Raw genomic sequence first — 27,061 nt, 5'->3', positions numbered from 1 at the left:
ATGGAACAGGAATCCAACCTAGAGGAAAAGCCCTGGAGACGCCACAGGAGGAGGGGCTGCAAACCCAGCCCAGGGCACTCCAAGGAGGAAAGACCCACCCTGAGCCAGGAAGGTGGACAGAGCTTCAGCCAGAGCTCGGAGCTGGTGGTCCATGAGCAGCTTCATGATGGGGAGAAGCCCCACAAGTGCTTGGAGTGTGGGAAGAGCTTCAGGCAGAGCAGCACCCTGATCAGCCACCAGATGATCCACACTGGGGAATGGCCCTATGAGTGTGGGGAGTGTGGGAAGGGCTTCAGCTGCAGCTCTGCCCTCGTCATCCACCAACGCATCCACACTGGGGAGAGGCCCTACGAGTGTCCCCAGTGTCAGAAGAGGTTTCAGACCAGCTCCAGTCTCCTCTGCCACCAGCAGATTCACACCAAGGAGAGGCCCTTCCGCTGCCCTGACTGTGGGAGGGGCTTCAAGCGCAACTCCCACCTCATCAGGCACCAGCGCATCCACACCGGGGAGAGGCCCTACAAGTGTGGGGAATGTGGGATGAGCTTCAGCCAGAACTCTAACCTGATCTCCCACCACAAGACCCACACCAGGGAACGACCCTATGAATGTGGGGAATGTGGGAAGAGCTTTAGGCAGAAGTCTCTCTTGATCTGCCACCAGAGGATCCACACTGGGGAAAGGCCATACAACTGCGGGGAATGTGGAATGACCTTTAGTAGGAAGACCCAAATGATCATCCACCAAATGATCCACACAGGGGAGAGGCCCTACCAGTGCCCCGAGTGTGGGAAGAGGTTTCACACCAGCTCTCAGCTCCTCCAGCACCAGCGCATTCACACGGATGAGAGGCCCTTCCTCTGCCCCGACTGCGGGAAGGGCTTCAAGCACAGCTCCACCCTCGTCACCCACCGGCGCATCCACACTGGGGAGAGGCCCTACGAGTGTCCCCAGTGTGGGAAGAGCTTCACCAGCAGCTCTCACTTGAGCAGACACCAACGGAGGCACCAGTAAAAGAAGCCCTGCACATGCCCCAACTGCAGGAACAGCTTCATGCACTGCTCCAGCTTTATCCCCCATTGGAGACCCCACGTTGGTCAGAGCCCTGGTGATCCATGTTCCCCATGATCCATGCTGGGAAGACACCTGTACCTTTTCCTGCCCTTTGCCAATGACATGATGTGGGATTGGAGAACATGAGGGTCTGGCCATGGCCCTGTCATTACATTCACTCCCACCTCAGGTCATTGCCAGGGGCAGGAAAGGGACTCTCTCTCTCTCTCCCTGAGGAGAAGGGTGTCCTTTCCAGACAGGAGGAAATACATTGCCAGGAAGAACTAGTTGTTGATATTGTAGTTTTCTCTGTAAATAGTTTTACTTATCCCTTCTGTTATCAATATTGTTAATGTTTCTGTTTGTTCTTTATCTCATTGCTGTTCCAAATAAATTGTTCTTATCCCAGCCCGGGATCTTTGCCTTTTGTGCTTTCCATGGGAGGCGGGAGGGCAGCGAGGGCAGCGCAGTTTTAGCAGGAGCAGGAAATTGGGGAATCCCATTCCTGAAGCCCGGCCCGTGGAAACCGAGCATCCCAGCTGGTGCCAGCCCTGGTGTCCGAGGCAATCCCCCCTGGCATGGGGTCTCCATGGAGATGCCAAGGGACTGAGCATAGGAACAGGGGGCTGGTGATGGTTGCCATGGAAACTGACTATAGCAACAGTGGACTGGTGATGGTTGCCTGCTAAGGATCAGATTTGTCACAGGCCCTCAGAAGGGTTCCATGGGGACATTCCAAGAATCTCCAGGCTGTTCCAGAGCTGGAATGTCACAGGCAGAGACAGGGGCTCCATGGAGACCTCCCAGGGCTTTCTGGGGATGGTAAAGAGCCCTGGGGTCAGAGGCAGTCACAGCCATTCCATGGTGACATCCCAGGAGTCCCCAGGCTGCCAAAGAGCTGGGATGTCCCAGACACTCACGGGGGCTCCTGTCATGACCACAGTGGGAGCTTCAGGCAACATTTATTAGAGAAGCTCCTGTTGGGTCACGAGGTGCAGAAACGATCCCCAATGCTCCCCATAGATCCCCAAATGTCACTGTTGAATCAGTGTTCCATGGTTTCTTTCCAATGGAAAACACCCATCCTTATCCTCCAGGTGTCCATGTCTGAAATTGGGATTCCACCTCCAAAATTCTGTATATCCAAAGGTTACTCCCAGGCACAATCTGCCAGTACCATCAAGCCTGGCTGGCCTTGACCTCTGGTGGCTGCCCCTGCAACACTGGGGCTGGGTTCTTCCCTTCCCATGGAGATCACTGGGACACTGTGAGGACCCCATGGAACCGAGGGAACATGGAACTGGCCTGGCTGGCTTGGCCTCCCAGGGCCACCTGACAGCTCTGGCTGATGTTGTGATGTCAAGGAATGCCTCTCATCAGCTCCTGGAACACTGGGGCTCCGTGCTTTCCTTGCTATAGAAAAGAACCCTCCCTCTTTGTAAATGTCCATTGCCAAAATTGGTATTCTCTCTAAAAATTTTCCTATATGCAAGGGTTTCTCTCAGAAAAAAACCTGCCACTTCTGGCTGGCCTTGTCCTCTGGTGGTCACTCTCTTCTGCCTGGCAAACACTGGGGCTCTGTTCCTTCCTTCCTACAGAAAAGAACCAACCTTCATGTCCATGGTCCATGGCCAAAATTAGAATTTGGCCTCCCAAATTCCATATATCCAAAGATTGCTCCCAGACAACAGTAGCAAGGACAGACATGTCAGGCTGGCCATGTCTTCTGGTGATTTTCTTAGACTCTGAGTTGAATGCTTTCAGTTGAAAAAACCTTGGAAAGGGCCCAGAGATCTCCCAAGAAGTGTTTTTGAGGACTTGGGCACATGACTACTACATATGGACAAAGGAGCTCTGTGCTCTGGGCTGTTGTGGTGGTTTTGCATCACGGAAGTGATGTTCTTAGAGAAGCTGCTAGCAGTTTCCTCCATGTCTGACAAAAAACCAATCAGTAATTAGCTTTGAGAATTGACAATCTGTTAAACCACTAAGGAAACTGTACTCGCCTCTGTGAAGACACATGTTAAAGATGGGAAAGCCTGGGAGGGTCTCTTTCCCTTCTGGCTGGCACAGAGGTAACAAGGCTGACCCGGCCCCGTCTCAGCCAGGCCGGGCCGGGCGGCTCCTGCCGTGGGGCCGGGCCCCTTCCCAGGGACCCCGCCAGGCCCCATCGGCTGCCGGGCAGGGCAGGGGAGGCCGCGGGGCCGAGGCCGGGCCGGGCCATGGCTGCAGTTGGGAACATCTGGGCCCTGCTGAGCCCTGCCCCGCTGCCAGCCCGGGCCCAGCCAGGATCCGCTGGGCCCCAGGAGCAGCCCCGGGCCGGGCCGGCTCGGCCAAGATTCTGCCACCCTTGGGCTTCAGCCGCAAGCCCCGGGCAGGGGCAGGAGAAGCCATCGGCCCCGGCCGTGCTGCTGCTGTGCTCTGGCCTGGCTGCTGAGATCCTGGCCCTGCCCCAGCGCGGCCCATCCTGACACAGCCCCAGCGCAGCCGCTCCAGAAACCTCCATCGTAAAACAGCTCCGGCCGCAAGCACCGAGCCCGGCCGGGGGCACGGAACCATCTGCAGGCCCCGGGTGAGATATGAACTCTTTCAGTGCTTCCATCCTCCCTCCAGTGAGAGAAAAGGACAAAGTGCAGGCACACAGAGGAGCAACATGAAGACACCGAGGTCACTGAAGGGGAAGTTGAGCCCCAGATGGGAGGGATGAGGAGATGCCTTGATCTTGGGGCTGAAACCCTCCTGTAAAGCTTTGGGTAAGGATGTAATTAATATATCAGACTCTCTTTTTCCCTATAACTAATTGAAAATATGGGAGATGACCTGTTCAGCAAAGGCCTCCATGGTAAAGTAAGCAAATGTTGAAATAGCTGTGATCCCATGAGAAGTTTAAACAGAGAAAGAGAGAAGAGTAATGAGATCCTGTGCTATCAGGGAGAGAAGAAGAAGAAGATCTCTGTTGTCAGAGATGAAGATGATTTCAGAAATAGATGAAGAGAATCTTTGCTCTTGAACAGCTCATCTTTAAACTCATACCCCATACATTGACATGGCCCATAAAAACAGCTGTGGGAAAAGCTATGAAAAATGGGAGGCACTTCACGATTGCAGATTTTCTGGGCAGCTGCTCTTCGTGGGAATTGAGAGCCATGGGAGAACTGTTTTCTTATGGAGAAGTCTCCATAGCATGAAAGAGAGACTCCTCTCCCTAAGAGAACTGAAGAAAGACTGTTCTAGATGGTGTAAACTGACTGAAACTTTCAGGTTTTGTCTCCTTGAACTGTCAGTAAGAAAGAAAAGGTTGTAGGGAGAGGAGAAGTGTTCAGATTCTTATTACTCTTTCTTCTATTTACTGGTAATAAACTTTTCTATATACCCTTTTAAAATTTTGAGCCTACTTTGCCTTTCTCCTAATCCCATCTCACAGCAGGAAATGAGTAAATATATTCCAGTGAGTGCAATGGTAATTAGCCAACATTGATCCCACTGCACTAAGAGATGCATTGGCTGAGAAGTCTCATATTAGCAAACCAAAATCACTACAGATACAGCCCTGATAAACTGCATAAGAGCAGAGGGAAATGAAGGCAGAGCCATGGTTTGTCAGGACTTGCTGCATCCTAATGAGCCCTGTGGTGCATTTGGAGCTGAGCCCTTGAACCTCAGGGCCTGAGAGGAGATTGCACAAACCTTTCCAGAAGTCAAAGTCAGAAGAAACACCCAAAGTGTCTCAAAGCATGAATGGGTCTCAGTGAGGTCCATGCCCAAAACAGGCTCCTCATGGACTCCTTGGAGGAGAGAATTGGAGGCCAGGATTGACCAAAAACATCTCAGAGTCTCAATGTGGAAAGGAAATTCCAAACTACCTTAAAAAATTTGAGAATCTCAAAGCATTACTGAGCACGACTGCGTGTCAGTACAAAGCTCTCAAGGGACTCATTAAAGCAGATAATTGGGGCCATGATTGCACAAACCTCTCACAGAGTCTCTATCAAAAGGGAAACACCAAGTAACTTCAAATAACTGAAGTACCCTGAAGCATAATTGATCCCCACTGAGTGTTGTTCCTGACAAAGCCTCTCCAGGGACTAATTAGAGCAGATAATTGGAGGCCAGGATTCCACAAACCTCTCAGAGACTGCAAGGCAAAAGCCAAAGCCAAAGTCCTTTGAAAAACCTGCAGTCCCTGCAGGGAGCATGAAGGAGCCCCCAGGGCCATTGCTGAGCAAGGCTCCCCAGGGACTCCTTGCAGCAGATCCTTGAGGCCACTGGGATGTGGGCTAGGGGGGGATGCTGAGGGCAGCACAAGGGGCTGACAGTGCCCAGCCTGGCTGGGGCTGTGCCAGGAGGCCCCAGGGCCTCAGGACAAGGTGTCTCCTCCCAGCCCTTGCTGGCACAGACTCTGCTGTGCCCCAGGGCACCAAGACTTGGCTTCTCTTTGTCCCCACCTGTCATCACTGCCTGCAGTTCTCTGCTCTGCCTGGGGCCTGGGGACACTTGCTCACTCGTGTCCCTCTCTGGGACCCATTAAAAGTCCAAGAAACTTTGGAGTTGGATTCTGCCTTGGAGTTCTGGAGAGGTTTCTTCATCTCCCTCTCAGGGACTGATGCTCAGGGCCTGAGCACAAAGCCCCAGAGGCTGATTAAAGTCCTTGTGCTGTGTCTGTGCTGCTGAGCTGGGCTGGGCTCCTGGCCCAGAGGCAGCTCCTGCTCACCAAGAAGAGCTTCAAAAGCACATTTCTCTGGATGAGCAGCTCTTCTGCCAGCCCAGCAGGGCTGGGGCACTGCCTGCAGCCAGCGCGGGCACAGCCCAGAGGCACAGAGAGCTTCAATCAGTCAGGGCTGGGAAGGGACTGAGAAGTGCCTGGGGCACAATCACTGCCAGCCCTTGGCACAGGAACCTCTGGCTGCAGGACAGTGCAGCTGCAGCTCCTGGAGCCATCTCCTCAAGCTGGAACATGCCAATGCCTACAGAGCCTGTGAGTCCATTCTCTGCTTGTCTCTTGTGCAGAGCAGCCAGGGGTGCCCAGGGCTGTCCTGCAGAGCAGGGTCCTGCAGCCCAGGGCGCTGTGCTGGGGCAGGGACTCTGCTGCCTGCCAGGGACAGCTCTCAGCCAGCCCTGGCAGCTGCTCCCAGCACTGGGGGACAAGATCTGGGTGGCAGGAGACAGCTGGTGAGGCTTGGGAGTGTTCTCCTTGTGTGGGGAGGATGCTGCATTGTTCAGGACTGCTCCCAGCATGGCATTTAACTGCAGAACATTTCCAAGTAGATTATACAGGGAGCACAGCAAGGCAGGGGCTGCATAAAAGGGAAAATCCTGTTTTCTTAATCTACTGCTCTGGGTTGCCTGGATGGGATATTGCACATAGATATTCATCTCTCAAATCATGTTGAGAAAAATAAAAATATTTTCTCTCAGATGTTAGTAAACCAGGCACTTAAGGAAATCAGCACAGGGCCTCTCAAGGGCATCCTCAGTGTCGCTTTTCCAGCTTCCTCAGGGTTGCTCTGACGTTGCCATCAGAGCCTGCAGAGCCAGAGCTGCCCCTGGGCAGTGCCTGAGCTGGGAGGGCTCTGCAGGGCAGAGCTGAGCCCCCAGGGCTGGGCTGGGCTCTGGCAGCACTGGCAGGGCCCAGCCCTGGGCACAGGGAAGCAGCTGCTGGCAGGGACAGCTCCAGGCAGCAGAGCCCTGGGCAGGCAGTGGGGGGAAAGTGCCCCCACGCTGTGCTGGGATATTTCAAGTCCTCTCCAAACCCAACTATTCCATGATTACTTTTCTTACAGATCCCCATGCCAAGGCATCACAGCAAATGTCCAACAGCAGCTGCATCAGGCACTTCCTCCTGCTGGCATTGGCAGACACGCGGCAGCTGCAGCTCCTGCACTTCTGCCTCTTGCTGGGCATCTCCCTGGCTGCCCTCCTGGGCAACGGCCTCATCATCAGCGCCGTAGCCTGCGGCCACCACCTGCACACGCCCATGTTCTTCTTCCTGCTCAACCTGGCCCTCGCTGACCTGGGCTCCATCTGCACCACTGTCCCCAAAGCCATGCACAATTCCCTCTGGGACACCAGCAACATCTCCTACACTGCATGTGCTGCACAGGTTTTTCTGCTGATGTTCTTCATGGGAGCAGAATATTTTCTTCTCACTACGATGTGCTACGACCGCTACGTGTCCATCTGCAAACCCCTGCACTATGGGACCCTCCTGGGCAGCAGAGCTTGTGCCCACATGGCAGCAGCTGCCTGGGCCAGTGCCTTTGTCAATGCTCTCATGCACACGGCCAATACATTTTCCCTGCCCCTGTGCCATGGCAATGCCCTGGGCCAGTTCTTCTGTGAAATCCCACAGATCCTCAAGCTCTCCTGCTCAAATTCCTACCTCAGGGAACTTGGGCTTCTTGTAGTTACTGGTAGTTTATAATTTGGTTGTTTTATGTTCATTGTTTTCTCGTATGTGCAGATTTTCAGGGCTGTGCTGAGGATCCCCTCTGAGAAGGGACAGCACAAAGCCTTTTCCACCTGCCTCCCTCACCTGGCCGTGGTCTCCCTGTTCATCAGCACTGTCATGTTTGCCTACCTGAAGCCGCCCTCCATGTCCTCCCCATCCCTGGATCTGGCCCTGTCAGTTCTGTACTCGGTGTTGCCTCCAGCCCTGAACCCCCTCATCTACAGCCTGAGGAACCAGGACCTCAGGGCTGCAATATGGAGGCTGATGAATGGATGGTTTCAGAAATATTAAACTGTTGGCCAGTTTCTGCAACTCACTTGTAATAAAAGTCATCTTTGATACTTTTTGCTGGTTTCACGTTGGAGGTTCTTTTCCTTTTCTTTTACTTTTTGAGTATTGTCCACAAATAAATATCGTTTCTTGTGCCATTTCTCATTTTGTTTCTCTCCACCTGCCCTGTGCCCACAGACTGTGTCAATGAAGGGCTGCGCTCTTGGTGGCTTTAAAGGAACTAAAGGATGTCCCAGCAGAGTTTTCTGCAGAGATGCCCTTGTGTTGCCTTCTCTGGAGCTGCAGCAGCAATGTCTGTGTGCAGAGCTGGGGCAGATCAGTGCTGGCCCAGCAGCTGTGCCCAGCAGCAGCAGCAGCAGCAGCACTTGGTGTTGCCAGTGCTGCTGCCGTGGCCCTGCCCCGCTGCCCTGGTGGCCCTGGTGTTGCTGCAGGGCCTGAGTGCTCTCGGGGCCGGGCACAGCCCTGGGGGTGGCAGTGCCAGGGCTGCAGCAGGGACAGGCCATGGGCACTGCTGGGGCAGCGCTGACGCCTCAGGCCAGGCCCTGGGGGCTCCAGGCTCCTTGCCCAGGCTCTCTCAAGAACACGGCCAGGCCAATGCTCAGCACAGAAACCCCCGTCAGCAGCCCCAGGCTGGCCGTGGGCAGGCTGGGGGCAAACAGCATGGCTGGGGCTCTGCAAGGGCCCTGGGGCAGACGGGAAGGAGCAGCAGAGCAGGGGCTGATCCATGCCCAGTGCGCTGCACAGCCCAGGGCAGCGTCCCAGAGCGTCCTCATGCAGCTGCCAACAACATCCCCCCTCTGCAGCCCTGGCCTCTCCCCCAGCTCACACAGGTGCCCCATCCTTGCAGGCACAGACACGGCAGCACTGCCTCAGCAGCCCCTGTTTGCATTGCACACAGCAGGGCCAGCACCCCCATGCTGTTGCTGTGGGGACATGAACCTGAGGGAGCACAAATGCCATCAGCCCCTGGGGCCAGCAAGGCCTGCGGGACACCAGGGAAACCACTCAGCTTTGTCCTGGCCTCTGCACTCAGCCAGAAAGTTTGTTCCCATCAGCTGGGAGTTTCCTGTGTCACTGCAGACGCTGTTGCTCAGAGCCAGGGCTGCCTGGCAGCCACCCCCAAACTGCCCTCAGCATTTCCTTTGCTCCAACTTTGCTTTTATTAATCTTTCTGCTGGAAATTTTATCCTCTTGCCTATCTCTGTCCCATCCCCTTCAAGAAGCCCATCCCTGTTTGCCCTTTCCTCTCTGGCCCCACTCCCCATTGCAGTTCCTGACTTGGCACCATGGGAACGTCCCTTGGGCAACAGGATCATCCTACAAGTGCTGCAGGAATTGTCTGCAGGCTCCGGCAGTGCCTGCTGCTGCTCCCTTGCCAGAGGCACCCCAGGCCAGGGGGGCGCATCTGGGCTGCTGTGTCTGCCTCTGGGGCTCCCTGTTCTGGGCAGTGAGGAGGAGCTGCAGAGGCTCTGCAGGACTGACAGGATGGGCTTTGGGGCTGCCAGGAGAAGCTGAGGGACCTGGGCTGCTGGAGCTTCTGAAGAGGAGGCCCAGGGCTCATCCTGCAACTGCTCCAAGGGTGGTTTCAGAGAATCCCAAAATCAGCAAGTCTGGAAAAGTCCTTGGAGATCATCAAGTCCAACCTGTGCCCTGACACTGCCCTGTCTCCCCTGAGCCTCCTCTTCTCCAGGATAAACAACCCCAGCTCCCTCAGCCGCTCCTGACAGGACTTGTCCTCCAGACTCCTCCCCAGCCTTGTTGCCCTTCTCTGGACACGCTCTGGCCCCTCCATGTCCTTCCTGAATTGGGGGGCCCAGAACTGGACACAGCACTCGAGGTGCTGCCCAACCAGTGCCCAGCACAGGGGAAGAATCCCTGCCCTGCTCCTGCTGGCCACACCATTCCTGATCCAGGCCAGGAGACATTGGCCTTCTTGGCCACCTGGGCACACTGCTGCCTCATGTCCAGCCTGCTGTCCATCAGTCCCTGCAGGTCCCTTTCTGCCTGGCTGCTCTCCAGCCACTCTGTCCCCAGTCTGTAGTGCTGCAGGGGTTGTTGTGGCCAAAGTGCAGGACCCGGCACTTGGACTTGTTAAACCTCACCTTGTTGGATTTGGGCCCTGGATCCAGCCTGTCCAGGGCCCTGTGCAGAGCCCTCCTACCCTCCAGCAGATCCACACTCACACCCAGCTTGGTGTCATCTGCAAATTTTCTGATGCTGAACTCAATCCCCTCATCATCATCATCATCATCAGTGCAGATATTGAAATCCACGCTGGCTGGCTCTGATCCCTGGGCCATCCTGTGGGTGCCCTGTGATGGCACTCAAGGTGATCTGTTCCATAACCTTGCCAGGCACCCAGGTCAGGCTGACAGGCCTGGAGTTCCCCAGCTCCTCCTTCCAGCCCTTCCTGGGGATGGGCTCACACTGGCACCTCCAGTGCTCTGGGCCCTCCCTGCTGAGCCAGGACTGATGGTAAATGATGGAGAGCAGCTTGGGGAGCTCATCCACAGCTCCCTCATCCCCCTGGGATGGATCCCATCAGATCCCAGAGACACCTGTGAGCGTCTGAGTGGCTCAGCACGTCCCCAGCTGCTTCCTCCTGGATTCCAGGGGGCTGTTCTGCTCCCTGTGCCCATCTACCAGCTCAGGAGAACACTTGTCCTGAGGACAACCTGCCCTAATATTGAAAAGTGAGGCAAACAAGTGTAAAGTAGCTTAGCCTTTTCCTTATCTTTAGTTACTGTATTCCCCACTGCACTCAAAAAAAAGTAGAGGTTCTTCTTACCTTATCATTTGATATTAATTTATTTATAGAAATATTTTCTATTGTTTTTCACAGAAGTGGCCAGGTTAAGCTCTAATTGAGCTTTCACATCTCAACTTTTCTTTCTGCATAACCTAACACCATCCTTAAACACTTCCTAAGTTGCCTGACCTTCTGTCAATAGTTCATGCACCCTTTTCATTCCCGAGTTCCCACAAAAGCACCATGTGGAGCCAGGCCAGTCATTTTCCTCACCAGCTCATCGTTTGCCACACTGGGACAGGCTGCTCTTCCCCCTTAAGATTACTTTGTTGAAATGTGTCCATCCTTCCTGGACCCCTTTGTTTTAAAGGGCTCTTTCTCTTTAAAAAAGTCAGTACCTGATTCGGTACTCCCCAAATCTGCATCCTAAACAGGCCAAAGTCTGCCCTTCCTAATTCCAGTGCAGAAGTTTTGTTGCAGCCCCTCCTTCTTTCACAGAACAGTGAAAACTTGATTATTTCATGGTCACTGTGCCCCAGGCAGCCTCTGAGCCCCACATCTGCCCCCAGCCCTTCTCTGTCTGTGAACAGCAGCAGACAGAGCTTTCCTTGGCAGTGGGAGTGTTACCAAAAATTCAGTGAAACAGAAAACTCTTTTTAACCCCAGTGTAGCATTAAGAAGCAGCATTCTTTATTCAGCTGGATGCACGGGGGAGAGCTCCTCCTAAAGCTGTGCATGCTGAGTACAGGAAAGTTTCTGTGTATATTCTGTATTTTGCACACATATTCATTGATTGGCTTGGACTAAACATACATATGATAATCATTTCCCCAAAATCATTAGCATATTTCCCCTCCCCTTTACCCATGCGTTTTTCTGTCCTGGGGGTCTCTCTGGTGGTCCCTGGTGGTCGTGGACCCCAAAGTTCCAGTGGGCCTGGCTGAGCTGGCAGGACCCTGAGGCTGCTGAACTTCCAGTTCCCCTTCTCACACAATGGGCCTTGTGTGGTTTCCATAGGCCTGGGGATGTGGAGAACAAGCTCCAGGTGTCAGCTCACCTGGTTGATCATCTGGTAACATGAGGTCACAGAGTGGGATATGACATCACAGAGTGGGTTATGTGAGGTCATTGATCAGCTATGACATCATAGACTGCCTCTGTGATATCACAGAGCCAGCTGTGTCATCACAGGACTGAGGTCTGACATCACAGAGCAGGCTGTGACATCCCAGAGGGGCTGTGTGACATCCCAGAGGGGCTGTGTGACATCCCAGCAGGGCTGTGTCAGGTCACTGGGTTGGTCACTCTGCCCCAGCTCCCCCTCACAGTTTCTCCCAACAAGTCCAATGCTGTCCATGCCCAGCGGGGTCCCTGTCCCCCGGGATCCCCCCGGCCCACCTGGAGCCACAGCCTCCACCAAAGGATGTTCCACAGGATCCACCCCAGAGCCTGACATGGGGACAAGGGGCCAGGGCTGTGTGAGCAGGACATCAAGGACGGGGATTATCCAGGTCACTGTGGCCTGAGTTGGGTTGCCCAGGGCAGGAAAGATGTCTGGCAGCTGGAGCAGGGTCTGGGAAGGGCCTCCAAGGTGGGGCTGGAGCCCCTGGGCTGTGAGCAGAGGCTGAGGGAGCTGGGCTTGTCCAGCCCAGAGCAGGGAAGGCTGAGGGGCTCCTCATCCCAGCCTGGCAGTGCCAGCGAGGAGGGGATGGAGAACACAGAGCCAGGCTCTTCACCGGGGGCCTGGTGGGAGACAAAAGCCACTGGGTGGAAGGGGAAAGAGGGGAGATCAGCCAGGACAGGAGGAGATGAAATGAGTCAGGCTGGTTTCAGCATGTCCTCAACACCAAAAGCAGCCTGACCTCCCTTCTCCATCCACCACTGACAGCTTTGCAAATCAGGAATTGTTGGAGCTGTTTTGCCCCCACTCCTGGACGAGCATCCTGATACAAGAACTAAATTGTGTTTATGTCTGTCACAGAACCATGTTTTGTCTGAAATTAATTTTAGTATGGAAATCACTTGTGGATGGAGGAGTCATCAGATGCTGCTGGGATGTTGCACATTGCTCAGGGAAGAGTGAGATTGTTATTAAATTGTGTCCTGTTCAACTGTGGTCTGTTGGCCATGAAGAGAAACTTTCTGTGCCTCTGAGTCTCACCAGTTCCTGACCCCCAAAGGACACAAACCTGATGAGTTGTGGCTCCTGCTCCAGTGGTGGCACTTGGGCATCCCTCCATAGCCAGAGCAGAGCTCCCTTGTCCCAGAGAGTCCCTGGCAATGCAGGGATGAAGGAAACAGGAGAGGCTGTGGGGAACAGGGGCAGGGCAGAGCAACGGAGAAGAATGACTTTTGCATTTGATGGAGCTGTACCTTCCCTTGGCTTTGTTGGCTGACAAGAAATGAACATCCCTCTGTGTCTCAGGCAGCTCCTTCTCCAAGGAAAGCAGGTGGAGCCAAGGAGCTGAGAGCTGCAGGTGCAGCCTGGGCTGGAGGGAGCTCAGATTTGCACAAGGCTGCTCTGAGTGCCAGGGCTTGGATGGGGGAAATGGTGGGGTGGGGGTAGGGACAGAGTCTGATTGATTGTCAGCCATGAAGGGTCTTGATTTTCATATCTATTCCAACTGCATGAGGAGGTACTTGGATTCAGTGTCAATTGGAGACTACACATATCAATTTATGATCAGAAAAAAAAACCCTAAACAGGACCTAAAAAATCTTTGCTCACTGTCTTTTAAAATAGAACATATTCAATTTGAATACACTACTGCAATCTGTCTAAGTAACCACAAATGATTTGAAAATTAAAATCAAATGATTCCCAGAAGCTTGGCTTGTTCAGGTGTTCTGAATGTTCATGAGCCCTGGGACACTGAATTCCTGCACTGAAGAGCTGAAGGCTGAACAAGCCTCTGGAGCAGTGAAATTCAGCAGCAGCCTCCAAGTTGCTGAGGATGTCAGCAGCCCCCAGTGAGGCCATCCCTGCCCAGAGACCGTGGGGGAATGGGCAGACAAGGAGAGCGTCCCTGGGGCTGGGGCAGCACAACTCAGAGGCACCAGGGGCTCCAGCTGGGCAATGGAGTGTGGAATGTGGCTGGGAAAGCCCTGCCTGGGCTGGGCCAAGCAGCACACACAAGCCCTGACTCCCATCCACTAAAAAACTCTCTCAAGGAGACATTTAAGAGGAATTACAATTGTTTGTGTACCCTGAGTTGAAAACACTGGAGAAATATTGACAAGAAATTCTCAGGAGCTCAAAACAACACAGCAGCCTTTACTGGCAACTTTAGAAAATCAAAGAAATTTTCACAAAAGGTTTAATAGGACATTCAATTAACAAAACAACACTTCTCAAAGCATTAATTTGGCCCATTCAACTTCACAAAGTCTAAGCCTGTTCAATTTCATGTTAATCAAAATTTGCAAGAGGACAAAAATAGAAGAAGTATTTTTCTTTCTCTCTCTCAAAGAGATAGAAAGACAAATAAGATTCAGAGAAGCACACAAACAGCTACCAGCTCCTGGATTCCAGTGCTGTTCAGATGGAAATTCCAAGAGGAGGCAGGGTCCAGATGTGTTCTTGCCTTGTGGTCAGCCTTCAATACCCCTTGGTCTTCCTGGGCCCTTCCCCCAGGTGGGGCTTGGGCTCATTTGGTCCCTCAGGAGCTGGGCTGGGGCTGCAGAGGTGGCTGTGGAGCATTGCCTGTGCTGTGCCAGGGACTGGCAGCCACTGCTGGGCTGGGATAGAGGCTCTGGGGGGATTGGGGTTCCAGGGCAGGGCAGGGCTGGGGTTCCAGGGCAGGGCAAGGCTGGACCTGACCCTTCCTCCCCCACGTATGAAATGTTTTGGGACAACAATCTCCTCCAGGCTGTCACAGTAAGGCAGTGTTGGAGGTGGAATTTAATTCTGGCCATGGGCACATAGACAAGAAGGACAGTTCTTTTCCATAGGAAGGAAAGCACAGAGCCCCAGTGTTTGGAAGGCAGGTGAGAGCCTAAGTAGGCCACGGCCAGGCAGACTTGTCAGGAATGGCAGATTTTGTCTGGGAGCAGTCTTTCAATTTAGGGAATTTTGAAGGTGGAAACCCAGTCTCAGCCATGGGCACCTGGAGAAGCAGGACAATTCTTTCCCATAGGAATGAAAGCATGGAACTTTCCCCAGTGTTTTGGGGACAGATGAGAGGTGACCATTGTGAAACCGTTGCCAGCCAAACCTGTCCTGACAATATTCCTATTGGAACAATCCCTGGATATAAGGAAATTTGGAAGTGAAATCTCAAATCTGGCAAGGGTGCCTGGAGAAGAAGGACAGTTCTTTTCCATAGGAAGGAAAGCTCGGAGGCCCAGTGCTTCAACAGCAGATGAGTGTCGTGGTTAAGGGCAAATTTGGAGGAGAATTTCCAAATTAGGGCCCCTCCAGTAAGCAAACCCACACAGCCCCTCCCCCCAACCGGTTTGGGAAGGATTCCTCATAGAGGAGTGGAAAGAACCTGTTTATTTAACATGCACAGCACCCCCCAGCACACAAAATGAACAATTCTGGATGACACCGCTCTGAAAAAAAATGACAAATTCAGAAAGTCTCTCTTGGGGGGTGGTCACTCTGTTCTCAGTCCCTCCGGTGCTGGGGCAGCTGCTGCAGGCCACAAGGTGCAGACTCTTGGTGTTTCCCAGGTCCCAGTCCGGAGCAGGTTCAAAATGGTCAGGAAAAAGGAAAGGAGAAACAGTCCAGGAAGAAATTGGACAGTTTAGCTAAACTAGCTAATGAGCAAAATCAAGCAGAAGCGAAGCAAGCAAGAGCGAGAGAGAGCAAAGCAAAAAGCAAAAGCAGAAAAAGCAAAAGCTGCAGTCTCTGTGTCCTGCCAGGCTGATAAGAAAACCAAAACAAAACTTTCCCTCTTCAGAGCCGGTCTTAAAGGTACAGACCATAATATCCAACATTAACAGAACACATGAATGGGGATACAAGCATCATAACATCACCCTAGGACATTCCACCCCTTATCCCCATATCATCAACATACTACCACACATCATGCATTTATTCACACAAAATTTCCATCTGCTCCCCCAAAATTTACAAGCAATACCCATCATGCCCTCATCACATCCCCACACTGGACCACTGAATCCAGGCCCTATACTACAGAGCTGCAGGATTCCCCCCTTTCACCTTACTCACTCAAAACTCCATCTATCACTTGCTCAGACCTTTGACACTTGCACATTTCCTTCTCCATCTTCCACTTGCCCAGACCTTCAACACTTACACATTTCCTTCTATCTCATGTCTGTATGGTGTAATGTACAGACAATGGTAGTAACATCCAACAAACAGTGATATTGCATATCATTCTCACCCCACAATCAGATCTCCCTGAGGTACACATCGTGTTGTTCCATCTCTTTGCATTATCCACCATGTGCAACCTGCTCCCTGAGCAAAGACAACCCCACAAATGTGTTTGTCTGTACTCGAGGCAGAATTGATCCACACAGTCTTCCCTAACAAACCTCTGACATGCACCACTGGGACTTTATCTCCATCTATTACATTCAGGGACTCAGACTGGGCAAGATCTGCTCGGTTGGTGGAACCTTGGCGGTTAACTGACCAGGTGGCCTTTGCTAAATGCTGCTCCCAATTTTTGAAAGATCCCCCACCCAAGGCTTTCAGCTGGGTTTTTAGTAGTCCATTGTACCTCTCCACTTTGCCTGCAGCTGGTGCATGGTAGGGGATATGGTACACCCACTCAATGCCATGTTCCTTAGCCCGGGGGTTGAGGAGGCTGTTCTTGAAATGAGTCCCATTGTCTGACTCAATCCTCTCAGGGGTACCATGTCTCCACAGGATTTGCTTTTCCAGGCCCAGGATGGTGTTCCAGGCAGTAGCATGAGACACAGGGTAGGTTTGCAACCATCCAGTGGTGGCTTCCACCATGGTCAGCAGGTAGTGCTTGCCCTGGCGTGTCTGAGGCAGTGTGATGGAGTCAATCTGCCAGGCCTCCCCATACTTGTACTTGGACCCCTGCCCACCGTACCATAGGGGCTTCACTCGCTTGGCCTGCTTGATGGCAGCACACGTCTCACAGTCATGGATGACCTGTGAAATACTGTCCATGCTTAAATCCACCCCTCGGTCTCTTGCCCACTTATAGGTGGCATCTCTGCCCTGATGGCCTGAGGCATCATGGGCCCATCGAGCTAGGAATAACTCTCCCTTGTGTTCCCAATCTAGGTCTATCTTTGACACCCCTATCTTTGCTGCCTGGTCTACCTGCTCATTGTTTTGGTGCTCCTCATTGGCTCTACTTTTGGAGACATGGGCATCTACCTGGCGGACTTTCACAGGTAGCCTCCCTACCCTGGTAGCAATATCTTTCCACTCATCAGCAGCCCAAATTGGTTTTCCTCTACGCTGCCAGTTGGACTCTTTCCACCTCTCCAGCCATCCCCACAGAGCATTGGCTACCATCCATGAATCAGTGTAGAGGTAGAGCTTTGGCCATTTCTCTCTTTCTGCAATGTCCAGCGCCAGTTAAACGGCTTTGAGTTCTGCAAGTTGGCTTGATCCACCTTCTCCTTCAGTAGCTTGTGCAACCTGTCATGTGGGGCTCCATACGGCTGCTTTCCACTTCCGGTTCATCCCTACGATGCGACAGGAACCGTCAGTGAAAAGAGCGTAGCGTGTTTCCTCTGGGGGCAGTCAGTTATATGGAGGAGCCTCTTCAGTCTGTGCCACTGGTTCTTGCTCTTCATCTGTGACACCAAAATTCTCAACTTCGGGCCAATTTGTAATTACCTCCAAAATCCCAGGTCGATTCAGTTTACCTATATGGGCGCGCTGAGTGATAAGAGCAATCCACTTGCTCCATGTGACACTGGTGGCATGATGAGTGGCAGGAACCTTGCCGTTGAACATCCACCCCAGCACCGGTAGTCGGGGTGCCAGGAGGAGTTGTGCTTCTGTACCAATCACCGCTGAGGCAGCTTGGACTCCTTCATAGGCAGCCAAGATTTCCTTCTCTGTGGGAGTGTAGTTGGCTTCAGAGCCTCTGTAGCCTCGACTCCAAAATCCCAGCAGTTGACCCCGAGTCTTCCCAGGCACCTTCTGCCAAAGGCTCCAGGACAAGCCATGGTTCCCGGCTGCAGAATAGAGCATGTTCTTCACATCTGGTCCTGTCCTAACTGAGCCAAGAGCTACTGCATGAGCGATCTCCTGCTTGATCTGGACAAAGGCCTGTTGCTGCTCCGGGCCCCAGTGGAAAGTGTTCTTGCGGGTGACCAGGTAAAGAGGGCTCACGATCTGACTGTACTCAGGAATGTGCATCCTCCAAAAGCCTATGGCACCTAGGAAAGCTTGTGTCTCCTTCTTATTGGTGGGTGGAGACATTGCTGTGATCTTGTTGATGACATCTGTAGGAATCTGACGTCTGTAGGAATCCGTCCATCTTGCCACTTCACTCCCAGGAACTGAATCTCACGAGCTGGTCCCTTTACTTTGCTCTTTTTGATGGCAAAACCAGCTCCCAGGAGGATTTGGATGATTTCCTTTCCTTTCTCAAACACTTCCGCAGCTGTGTTCCCCCACACAATGATGTCATCAATATATTGCAGATGTTCTGGAGCCTCACCCCTTTCTAGTGCAGTCTGGATCAGTCCATGGCAGATGGTGGGGCTGTGCTTCCACCCCTGGGGCAGTCGGTTCCAGGTGTACTGCACTCCCCTCCACGTGAAAGCAAACTGAGACCTGCATTCTGCTGCCAAAGAAATGTAGAAAAATGCATTGGCAATGTCTATAGTGGCATACCACCTCGCTGCCTTGGACTCAAGCTCATACTGGAGCTCTAATATGTCTGGCACGGCAGCACTCAGTGGTGGAGTCACCTCATTCAATGCACGGTAGTCCACAGTCAATCTCCATTCTCCTTCAGATTTTCGCACAGGCCAAATGGGGCTGTTGAAGGGTCAGTGGGTCTTGCTGACCACCCCTTGGCTCTCCAGCTCATGGATCATCTTATGGATGGGGATCACAGCATCTCGAGTGGTTCTATACTGTCGTCGATGCACTATGGAGGTGGCAATTGGCACTCGTTGCTCTTCTCCCGTCAGACATCCTACTGCAGATGGATTCTCAGACAGCCCAGGCAAGGTGTTCAATTGCTGGATGCCCTCTGTCTCTACAGCAGCTATCCCAAATGCCCACTTGAGTCCTTTTGGGTCTTTGAAATACCCACTTCGAAGGTAGTCTATGCCCAAAATACATGGGGCCTCTGGGCCAGTCACAATAGGATGTTTCTTCCACTCATTCCCAGTGAGGCTCACATCAGCTTCCACCAAAGTGAAATCCTGGAATCCCCCTGGCACACCAGCAATAGAAACAGACTCTGTTCCCACATGTCTCGACGGAATTAATGTACATTGAGCACCAGTATCAACCAAAGCTTTATACTCTTGTGGTTCCGATGTGCCAGGCCAACGAATCCACACAGACCAGAAAACACGATTTTCCCTGGCCTCTACCTGGCTAGAGGCAGGGCCCCTCTAAGCCTGGTTATCCTTCTTTCCCTGGGCATATGTCTTGGATGTTCCTTCAAGGGGATCAGACGTGGCATCATCAGCATCATACCTGGTGGTTCAGCTATGGGCAACTGGAGCTGCTTTCTTCCTGGTGGCTTCCTTCAATTCACGCACCCGTCGTGCCAGAACAGCAGTAGGTTTTCCATCCCACCTCCTCATATTTTCTCCACAGTCACGCAGGTAGAACCACAGCTCTGTTCGTGGGGTGTACCTTCTCTGGCCATCTGGGGAACGTCTGCCTTGGATACCAGAACCTCTGATCTGTACTGCTGAGATTTGGAGAAGGTCTTCTTTAATCTCCTCTATGAGCTTCTTATGATTCTCCTCTATCTTATCCTCTAAGTTCTGCAGACGTGTTTCTACCGCTGCAATTCTGGCATGTGTTGGGCCATGCACAGCATCTGCATATGCTCGGAGCTTCCTTGCCATATCCAGCACAGTCTCGTCCCTCTCATCCCTCTTCATTATGGCTAGGGCAGAAGCATATTCGTGTGGCCCAAGTCGCACAAGTTTCCGCCACATCACAGACGTGCATGGCACCAAGTCTGGGTTCCTAGTTGTCGCATCATCTGAGAAGATAATCTCTGCCACTGCCATCTCTCTCAGGCATTGGATCCCTTGCTCTATGGTCTTCTACTGTGCTTGTTGCATGTAAAGATCATCTGCACACAGGTATCTTTGTGCAACACTTTCCAAGACCCGTGCCCAGAGGCTCTGAGGGTTTGCCCCCCTCATCATTCCTTGGTCAATGATAGGATCATGTGACAGGGATCCCAAATGCCTCGCTTCTGTGCCATCCAGAATTGTACCCTCGCCTGCAGCATCCCAGAGACGGACTAACCAACCAATTATGGATTCATCAGGTCGTCGGGTGTAATCCTTCCGTAAGCCACGAAGGTCCTTCAGGGAAAAGGACTCAATATTTGCATCTGGTCTTGCACCTGCTGCTTTGACTCCTGATTTTATGTCAGGAGGCATTGAGGTTCCTTCTGCTGCATCATCATCATCATCATCATCCACTGGTCGATTGATCTTGTCCGTGCATTTCCCACTTCTGGTACTGGTAGCAACAGCCATTGGTTTAGCTGCTGGCTTAGGCTCACTATCTGGTTTGGCTGCTGGCTTTGAGCCTGTGGTGTTGGCTGCAGCCTGAGTGACTGGGATAGCTGCTGATTTATCTCCCTGCCCCCCTTGCCTCTGTCTGCTGTCCTACAGTCTCCAACAGAGTGCGATAAGCATATGCCAGGGCCCAGCTCACTGCAATGCCCTTTCTCTCCTTAGGCTCATCCTGGTATTTCTCTTTCAGATATTTCCCCACCTCAGCTGGGTTCTGAATTTGTTTATGGGGAAAATCCCAGACTATAGGGTCGGAGAATTCCTTCAGGATGTGGCCCATTTCCTCCCATTTCCCACACCACTCAGGATGTTTCACACCTGGGTCTACTCCTAAGTCAGGGGTCTCATCAGCCCGTCTAGAAATCTCAGCCCTCATTCTGGAGAGACATCAGACTGTATAGAGGAAGGTTACCAGATTGAATACAAGAAAGATGGTTTCTCTAACATTCAGGGGAAACTGAACATCCTTTACTACTGATGCAACCGATTCATAGGAGAAGAAGGAAAGCAAAGGCTGAAAAGCCTCATTCCCTGCTGCTCCTCCTCTAACAAACTGGATGAATAACCATAGCCAAGAACCATTCATACCTGGAGCAGATCCCAACATGTTTATAAACTTCTTGCAAATCATTGCCATCAAGCCCAGCAGGATAGCTATTCTGGTCATTGCCCCTCTGCTGTAAAAACTACGTATGAGGGACAATACTAGAACTATTTCAGGATAGGAAAATAAACCTAAGGACCACAGAGGTATTAAAATCTCGAAAAACCCTAGGGACCAGAAGCACATGCAAGCCTTCACCCCAACACTCATCATGAATTCAAAAAGCATGGCTATTAACTGCTTCAAACAGAGAGTAATGGCAACCAAAATACCCTCAAAACAGGGTTTTTCCACTCACTCTCTCGAGCCCAGCGTTGGGCACCAAGATTTTGTCGAGGTTTAGGGCAAATTTGGAGGAGAATTTCCAAATTAGGGCCCCTCCAGTAAGCAAACCCACACAGCCCCTCCCCCCAACCGGTTTGGGAAGGATTCCTCGGAGAGGAGTGCAAAGAACCTGTTTATTTAACAGGCACAGCACCCCCAGCACACAAAATGAACAATACCAGATGACACCACTCTGAAAAAAGATGACAAATTCAGAAAGTCTCTCTTGGGGGGTGGTCACTCTGTTCTCAGTCCCTCCGGCGCTGGGGCAGCTGCTGCAGGCCAGAAGGTGCAGGATCTTGGTGTTTCTCAGGTCCCAGTCCGGAGCAGGTTCGAAGTGATCAGAAAAATGAAAGGAGAAACAGTTCAGGAAGAAATTGGACAGTTTAGCTGAATTAGCTAAAGAGCAAAATCAAGCAGAAGCAAAGCAAGCAAGAGTGAGAGAGAGCAAAGCAAAAAGCAAAAGCAGAAAAAGCAAAAGCTGCAGTCTCTGTGTCCCGCCAGGCTGATAAGAAAACCAAAACAAAACTTTCCCTCTTCAGAGCCAGTCTTAAAGGTACAGAACATAATATCCAACATTAACAGAACACATGAATGGGGATACAAGCATCATAACGTCACCCTAGGACACTGTGGTAAGGGCTTCAAGCGGAAATCCACCTCATCAGGACCCAGCGGCGCATCCACACTGGGGAGAGGCCCTACGAGTGTCCCCAGTGTGGGAAGAGCTTCACTTTCAGTTGTAACTTGACCAGACACAAACAGAGTCATGGGTAAGAGAATCCCTGCAAATGCCCCAGTTTCAGGAGGAGCTTCCTTCACTGCTCCAAATACGGTCCTCCATTAGAGGTCCCACATTGGGAAGAGCCCCAGTGATCCATGTTTCCTGTGATCCATGCTGGGAAGACACCTGTCCCTTTTCCTGCCCCTGCCAATGACATGATGTGGAATTGAAAAACATGAGGGTCTGGCCATGGCCCTGTCATTACATTCACTCCCACCTCAGGTCATTGCCAGGAGCGGGAAAGGGACTCTCTCTGTCCCTGAGGAGAAGGGTGTCCTTTCCAGGAGGGGGAAATTGTGGCCCGGCAGACCCTGTGAGTTGTGTTTTAATTTTCCCTGTAAACAGTTTTATTTATCCCTTCTGTTATCAATATTGTTTCTGTTCCATTTGTTCCTTATCTGGTTGCTGTTCCCAATAAATTGTTCTTATCCCAGCCTGGGATCTTTGCCTTTTGTGCTTTCCATGGGAGGCGGGAGGGCAGCGCGGTTTTAGCGGGAGCAGGAAATTGGGGAATCCCATTGCTGAAGCCTGGCCCGTGGAAACCGAGCATCCCAGCTGGTGCCAGCCCTGGTGGCCATGGCAGCAGCCTTGGGAGCGGGTCCCTGGCTGGGGCTGTGGGAACCTCTTCCCTCTGGTGCCCAGGGACAGGAGTGGAGGGAGCGGCTGCAGCTGAGTCGGGGCAGGCTCAGGTTGGATGTCAGGAAAAGGTTTTTGGCCAGAGGCTGCTGGGGCCCTGGCCAGGCTCCCCAGGGCAGGGTCCCAGCTCCAGGGCTCTCTGAGCTGCAGCAGCGTTTGGCCAGCGCTGCCAGGCCCAGGCTGGCATTGTTGGGGTGTCCTGTGCAGGGCCAGCAGTTGGACTGGAGGATCCTGATGGGTCCCTCCCAGCTCAGCCAATTCTGTGCTTCTGGGGTCCCATGAGCCTGAGGATGGGGCTGCCAATGGTTGCCATGGCAACGGGCTCTGGCTGCAGGCCTGAGCTGGTGTCCATGGCAACCACCCCTGGCATGGGGTCTCCTTGGAGCTGCCAAGGGACTGAGCATAGCAACAGGGGGCTGGGGTTGGTTGCCATGGAAACTGACCATAGCAACAGGGGCCTGGTGATGGTTGCCATGGAAACTGACCATAGCAACAGGGTGGGTGGTGATGGTTGCCATGGAAACTGACCATAGCAATAGGGGCTGGGTGATGGTTGCCATGGAAACTGACCATAGCCAGAGAGTGCTGGTGAGGGTTGCCATGGAAACTGACCATAGCAACAGGGGGCTGGTGATGGTTGCCTGCTAAGGATCAGATTTCTCACAGGCCCCCAGAGGGGTTCCATGGGGACTTTCCAAGAGTCTCCAGGCTGTTCCAGAGCTGGAATGTCACACACAGAGCCAGGGGCTCCATGGAGACCTCCCAGGGCTTTCTGGGATGGTAAAGAGCCCTGTGGTCAGAGGCAGTCACAGCCATCCCATGGTGACATCCCAGGGCACCTTGGGCTGCAAAGGCACCGATCTGTCACAGACACTCACGGGGGCTCCACGGTGACATCCCAGGAGTCCCCAGGCTGCCAAAGAGCCGGGATGTCCCAGACACTCACAGGGGTTTCTGTCATGGGCACAGTGGGAGCTTCAGGCAAAAGCTTTATTTCTTTATTGGAGAAACTCCTGCTGAGCCATGAGGTGGAGAAATTACACCCAGCAGCCACCATATATGTTCAAACCCCTGCAGGGCCCCTAAACTTCTAAAATTCCTTCTAAGAGAGGAGACTGGGAGTGGCTGGATCCAATCCCAGCCCCAGACTTTTCAAAGGTGTAAAAGATTGGACAGGTGGAATTGAATTTTAAGCGATTTGTCCCACAGGATTAAAGATTTTATACCAGATAGATTTATATAAATACAGCTCTGATTTTTTTCTGATCATGATTATATAGAATGGTTCATTTACACCACAGAGTAAATGAAGAAAAGGAGTTATTCCTGTGGTCCGTGGTGGTGGTGGATACAACCTTGTGCCAAGGGGCAGAAGCCATGGGAACACCAGTACAGACAGACACACACAGACACACAACCAGACACACAGACACACACTGCCACTCTTTGGACCCCTTCTGCCAAGCTAGTAGGGTCTGCTCTGACCCTTGGACCTGTCTGCAAGCAGAGGGTGTTGTTTCATCAAAAGAAGATTACCTTCAGCCGGCCATACCATTGTTTTCCAGTTGTTCAGTAACTAAGGCTTGGTATCTCAAACCTTGCTTTCATTTCAATCTCACTTATAGTTTCCATATTCTCAACATCTTTTGCCAGGCCATCATATTTATAAGGCTTTCCTGTTTCATCCTCCCCAGCATCTGCTCCTTTTCATTTTCACCACCCTTGCCCTGAAGATGAGGAACCAGAAAGGTTTGTCACAGCCACCCTCATTGCGACCTTTGGTGCCCGAACAGGGGCCCTGACATTCAGTCATGTCAGCTGGGGTTAGCTGATGGATAGGCCAGCGCTCCCCGGGATTTTGTATTGTGCCAGGCCCAGTGGATTCATCGTTGCTTTGAGGGACCTCAGCCAGGATCCACAGGGACAGCGACAGTTTCACCTGCATAGGATTGCAGGTGGGCTTGGGGAATCATAAGACATTTATTGCCCATTTTGCCACTGTGTTTTTACAATATGCACCCACATCCCATAACTGATTCGGGGTGTTCTGGTGGCTCTTCCCCATAAGGCAGAGAAAAAAAAAAGGGTAGTCAGATGTCCAAAGTAGAAAGGAGCATACATGGATGTTTTAATTCTCACTGATCATGACTTAATATTTTCAACGTACGAATTAAAATCAATCATGAGGTGGATCATTAAAAATTTTCCAGATGCCTCTGCTGATGAAATCCATACCACTGAATTTTGGGACTCCGTCGGAGTTAAAAGGGACCCCATTGCACCCTGCATACTCCCCATCTTCCACACCATCCTTGAGACCCTTCACCAACAAGCAGTGTGTCAGAAACTCAATCCGTTGCTCACTCCTAACTTGGGACCACTCCTCAAACCTGCCTTTCTCAGACCTTCCACAATGGACCAAGATGGCAATGGCCACGCTGTCTTGGAGCATCATGCCCTGGAGATTCAAGATGGAAGGAGCCTGAATGTGGCTCAGGATCCCAACCATCCTCCCTCCATCTTGGCTCCTCCATTTCCTGCTACCACAACCTCCTCTTCCGCCCTGAACGAACCTCCAGACTCCACCCCCACTACTGTGGGTCACACCCCCACTGTCAATCATTCCACCTTCACTCTGGGCCATGCCTCCAGAACTCCACCCCCAAAGTCCACCATCCTAAATCAAGGCCCTTCATCCCCAACACCTGACAAAATGGCAGAGCCCTCTGCCTCACCCTCCAGCAACAATATAACCCCATGGTCAAAGATACTAAGCCCAACTGTCACACTATTTCTAATCCAAATGTTTCTCCCCCAAGTTATTCTTCCTCCCAGGAAGACAGTTTGGACCTCCCAGAGCCACCTTGCCCATCAGCCCCAGAAGATCCCTAGGAAAGGATCTGGAAAGAAGCAGTTAAGGAAGGAGACTGGCAAATAACCTCGAAACTCCTCGTTGCCCTGGTATGTTATGAAAGAAGGGGGCAGAATCCCAGGTATCAGCCATTGGTTTATGGGGAAATCAAGGATCTGTGTAGGGCAGCTAAAGACCATAGGAAGGACTTACCTTGTTTTAATGGCCTAATGAGGGCCATGTTTACAGCACTTGCTTTAACCCCCTATAAAGTAAAATATATTATGACCACGATGTTGTCACCTACAGAATACACCCTGTGGGAAGGGGGATGGAAGTGTTTACTAAATCAATTAATAGCAGGCTATGCTAATAATGAGGCAAGGGTGGAATTGACAATCAGCCATCCAGCTGGAGAAAGACAACACAGCCTACCAGATGATCAAGCAGCAGGTATCCCCAGAGAAGTATTGGATGATATCAAAGAGATGGCTTTGCAAGCTTTAATCCAGGTATCGGATGGTAGCACCCCCAATTTGGACTACCTTGGGTGGCTGCAGCTAAAGCTTTAGGACAATCAGACCATCCTGGGTGCCTGTTAAGTAAGCAAACCAATGCTGTCTCCCTCACACTGAGTGGCTGCTCTCAGACACAGAGACCATCAGACACGCCACCTTGCAGAACAGCGATAGAGTTTTTACTCTGGGCACATGGGCATGGCTGTGTAGACTCGGAGGGCATGTGCTGCATGAACCTCTCCAGCCACAGCGAGTCAATCCACAAGAGCATTCAGGTACTGAAGGAAGGATTCAAGAAGCTTCAAGAGGAAAACAAAGACTGGTTCAATAAACTCTTCCAGTCCAAGGGACTAAAGGGTTGGATGATGCCGAGCTGAAACAGGACTATAATTATCTTAGAGGTTGTTGTTGTATTGTTAATTGTCCCATGTTTGTTTGGATGCTTTTAGAATGTCTTACAAAATACTTTCAGTTCCATCTTTGTGTTAAAACAGAAAGGGGGAAGATAACCAACACAGGCTCCTCATGGAGTCCCTGGAGGAGAGAATTGGAGGCCAGGATGGCACAAAAACCTCTCAGAGACTCAGTGTGGGAAGGAAAATCCTTGAAAGTACCTAAAAGTATTCTTAAATCCATAAAATACCTAAAAATCCTTGAGTATCTCAAGGCATTAATGAGCCCCACTGACTGTCAGTACAGAGCTCTCCAGGGACTCATTAAAGCAGATAATTGGGGCCATGATTGCACAAACCTCTCACAGAGTCTCTATCAAAAGGGAAACACCAAGTACCTTCAAATAACTGAAGTACCCTGAAGTATTAATGAGTCCCACTGAGTGTTGTTACTGACAAAGCCTCTCCAGGGACTAATTACAGCAGATAATTGGAGGCCAGGATTGCACAAAGCTCTCAGAGACTGCAAGGCAAAAGCCAAACCCAAAGTCCTTTGAAAAACCTGCAGTCCCTGCAGGGAGCATGAAGGAGCCCCCAGGGCCATTGCTGAGCAAGGCTCCCCAGGGACTCCTTGCAGCAGATCCTTGAGGCCACTGGGATGTGGGCTAGGGGGGGATGCTGAGGGCAGCACAAGGGGCTGACAGTGCCCAGCCTGGCT

The 27,061-nt window shown here is 51.9% G+C and overlaps 1 protein-coding gene and 1 pseudogene across 1 annotated transcript; both read left to right on the top strand.

Annotated features, from left to right (window-relative positions):
• Nucleotides 1–21,939, top strand: LOC143692751 (uncharacterized). Its single transcript, XM_077172994.1, has 2 exons — nucleotides 1–1,007; nucleotides 21,831–21,939. The coding sequence occupies exons 1-2, from the start codon at nucleotides 1–3 to the stop codon at nucleotides 21,937–21,939; spliced, it is 1,116 nt and encodes a 371-aa protein (XP_077029109.1).
• Nucleotides 6,857–7,789, top strand: LOC143692612 (olfactory receptor 14A16-like; annotated as a pseudogene).
• Nucleotides 21,940–27,061: the final 5,122 nt, after the last annotated feature.

The sequence above is a fragment of the Agelaius phoeniceus genome, assembly GCF_051311805.1.
Source record: "Agelaius phoeniceus isolate bAgePho1 chromosome W unlocalized genomic scaffold, bAgePho1.hap1 SUPER_W_unloc_2, whole genome shotgun sequence".
Classification (NCBI taxonomy): Eukaryota; Metazoa; Chordata; class Aves; order Passeriformes; family Icteridae; genus Agelaius; species Agelaius phoeniceus.
This window is presented reverse-complemented; position numbering and strand designations above follow the sequence as displayed.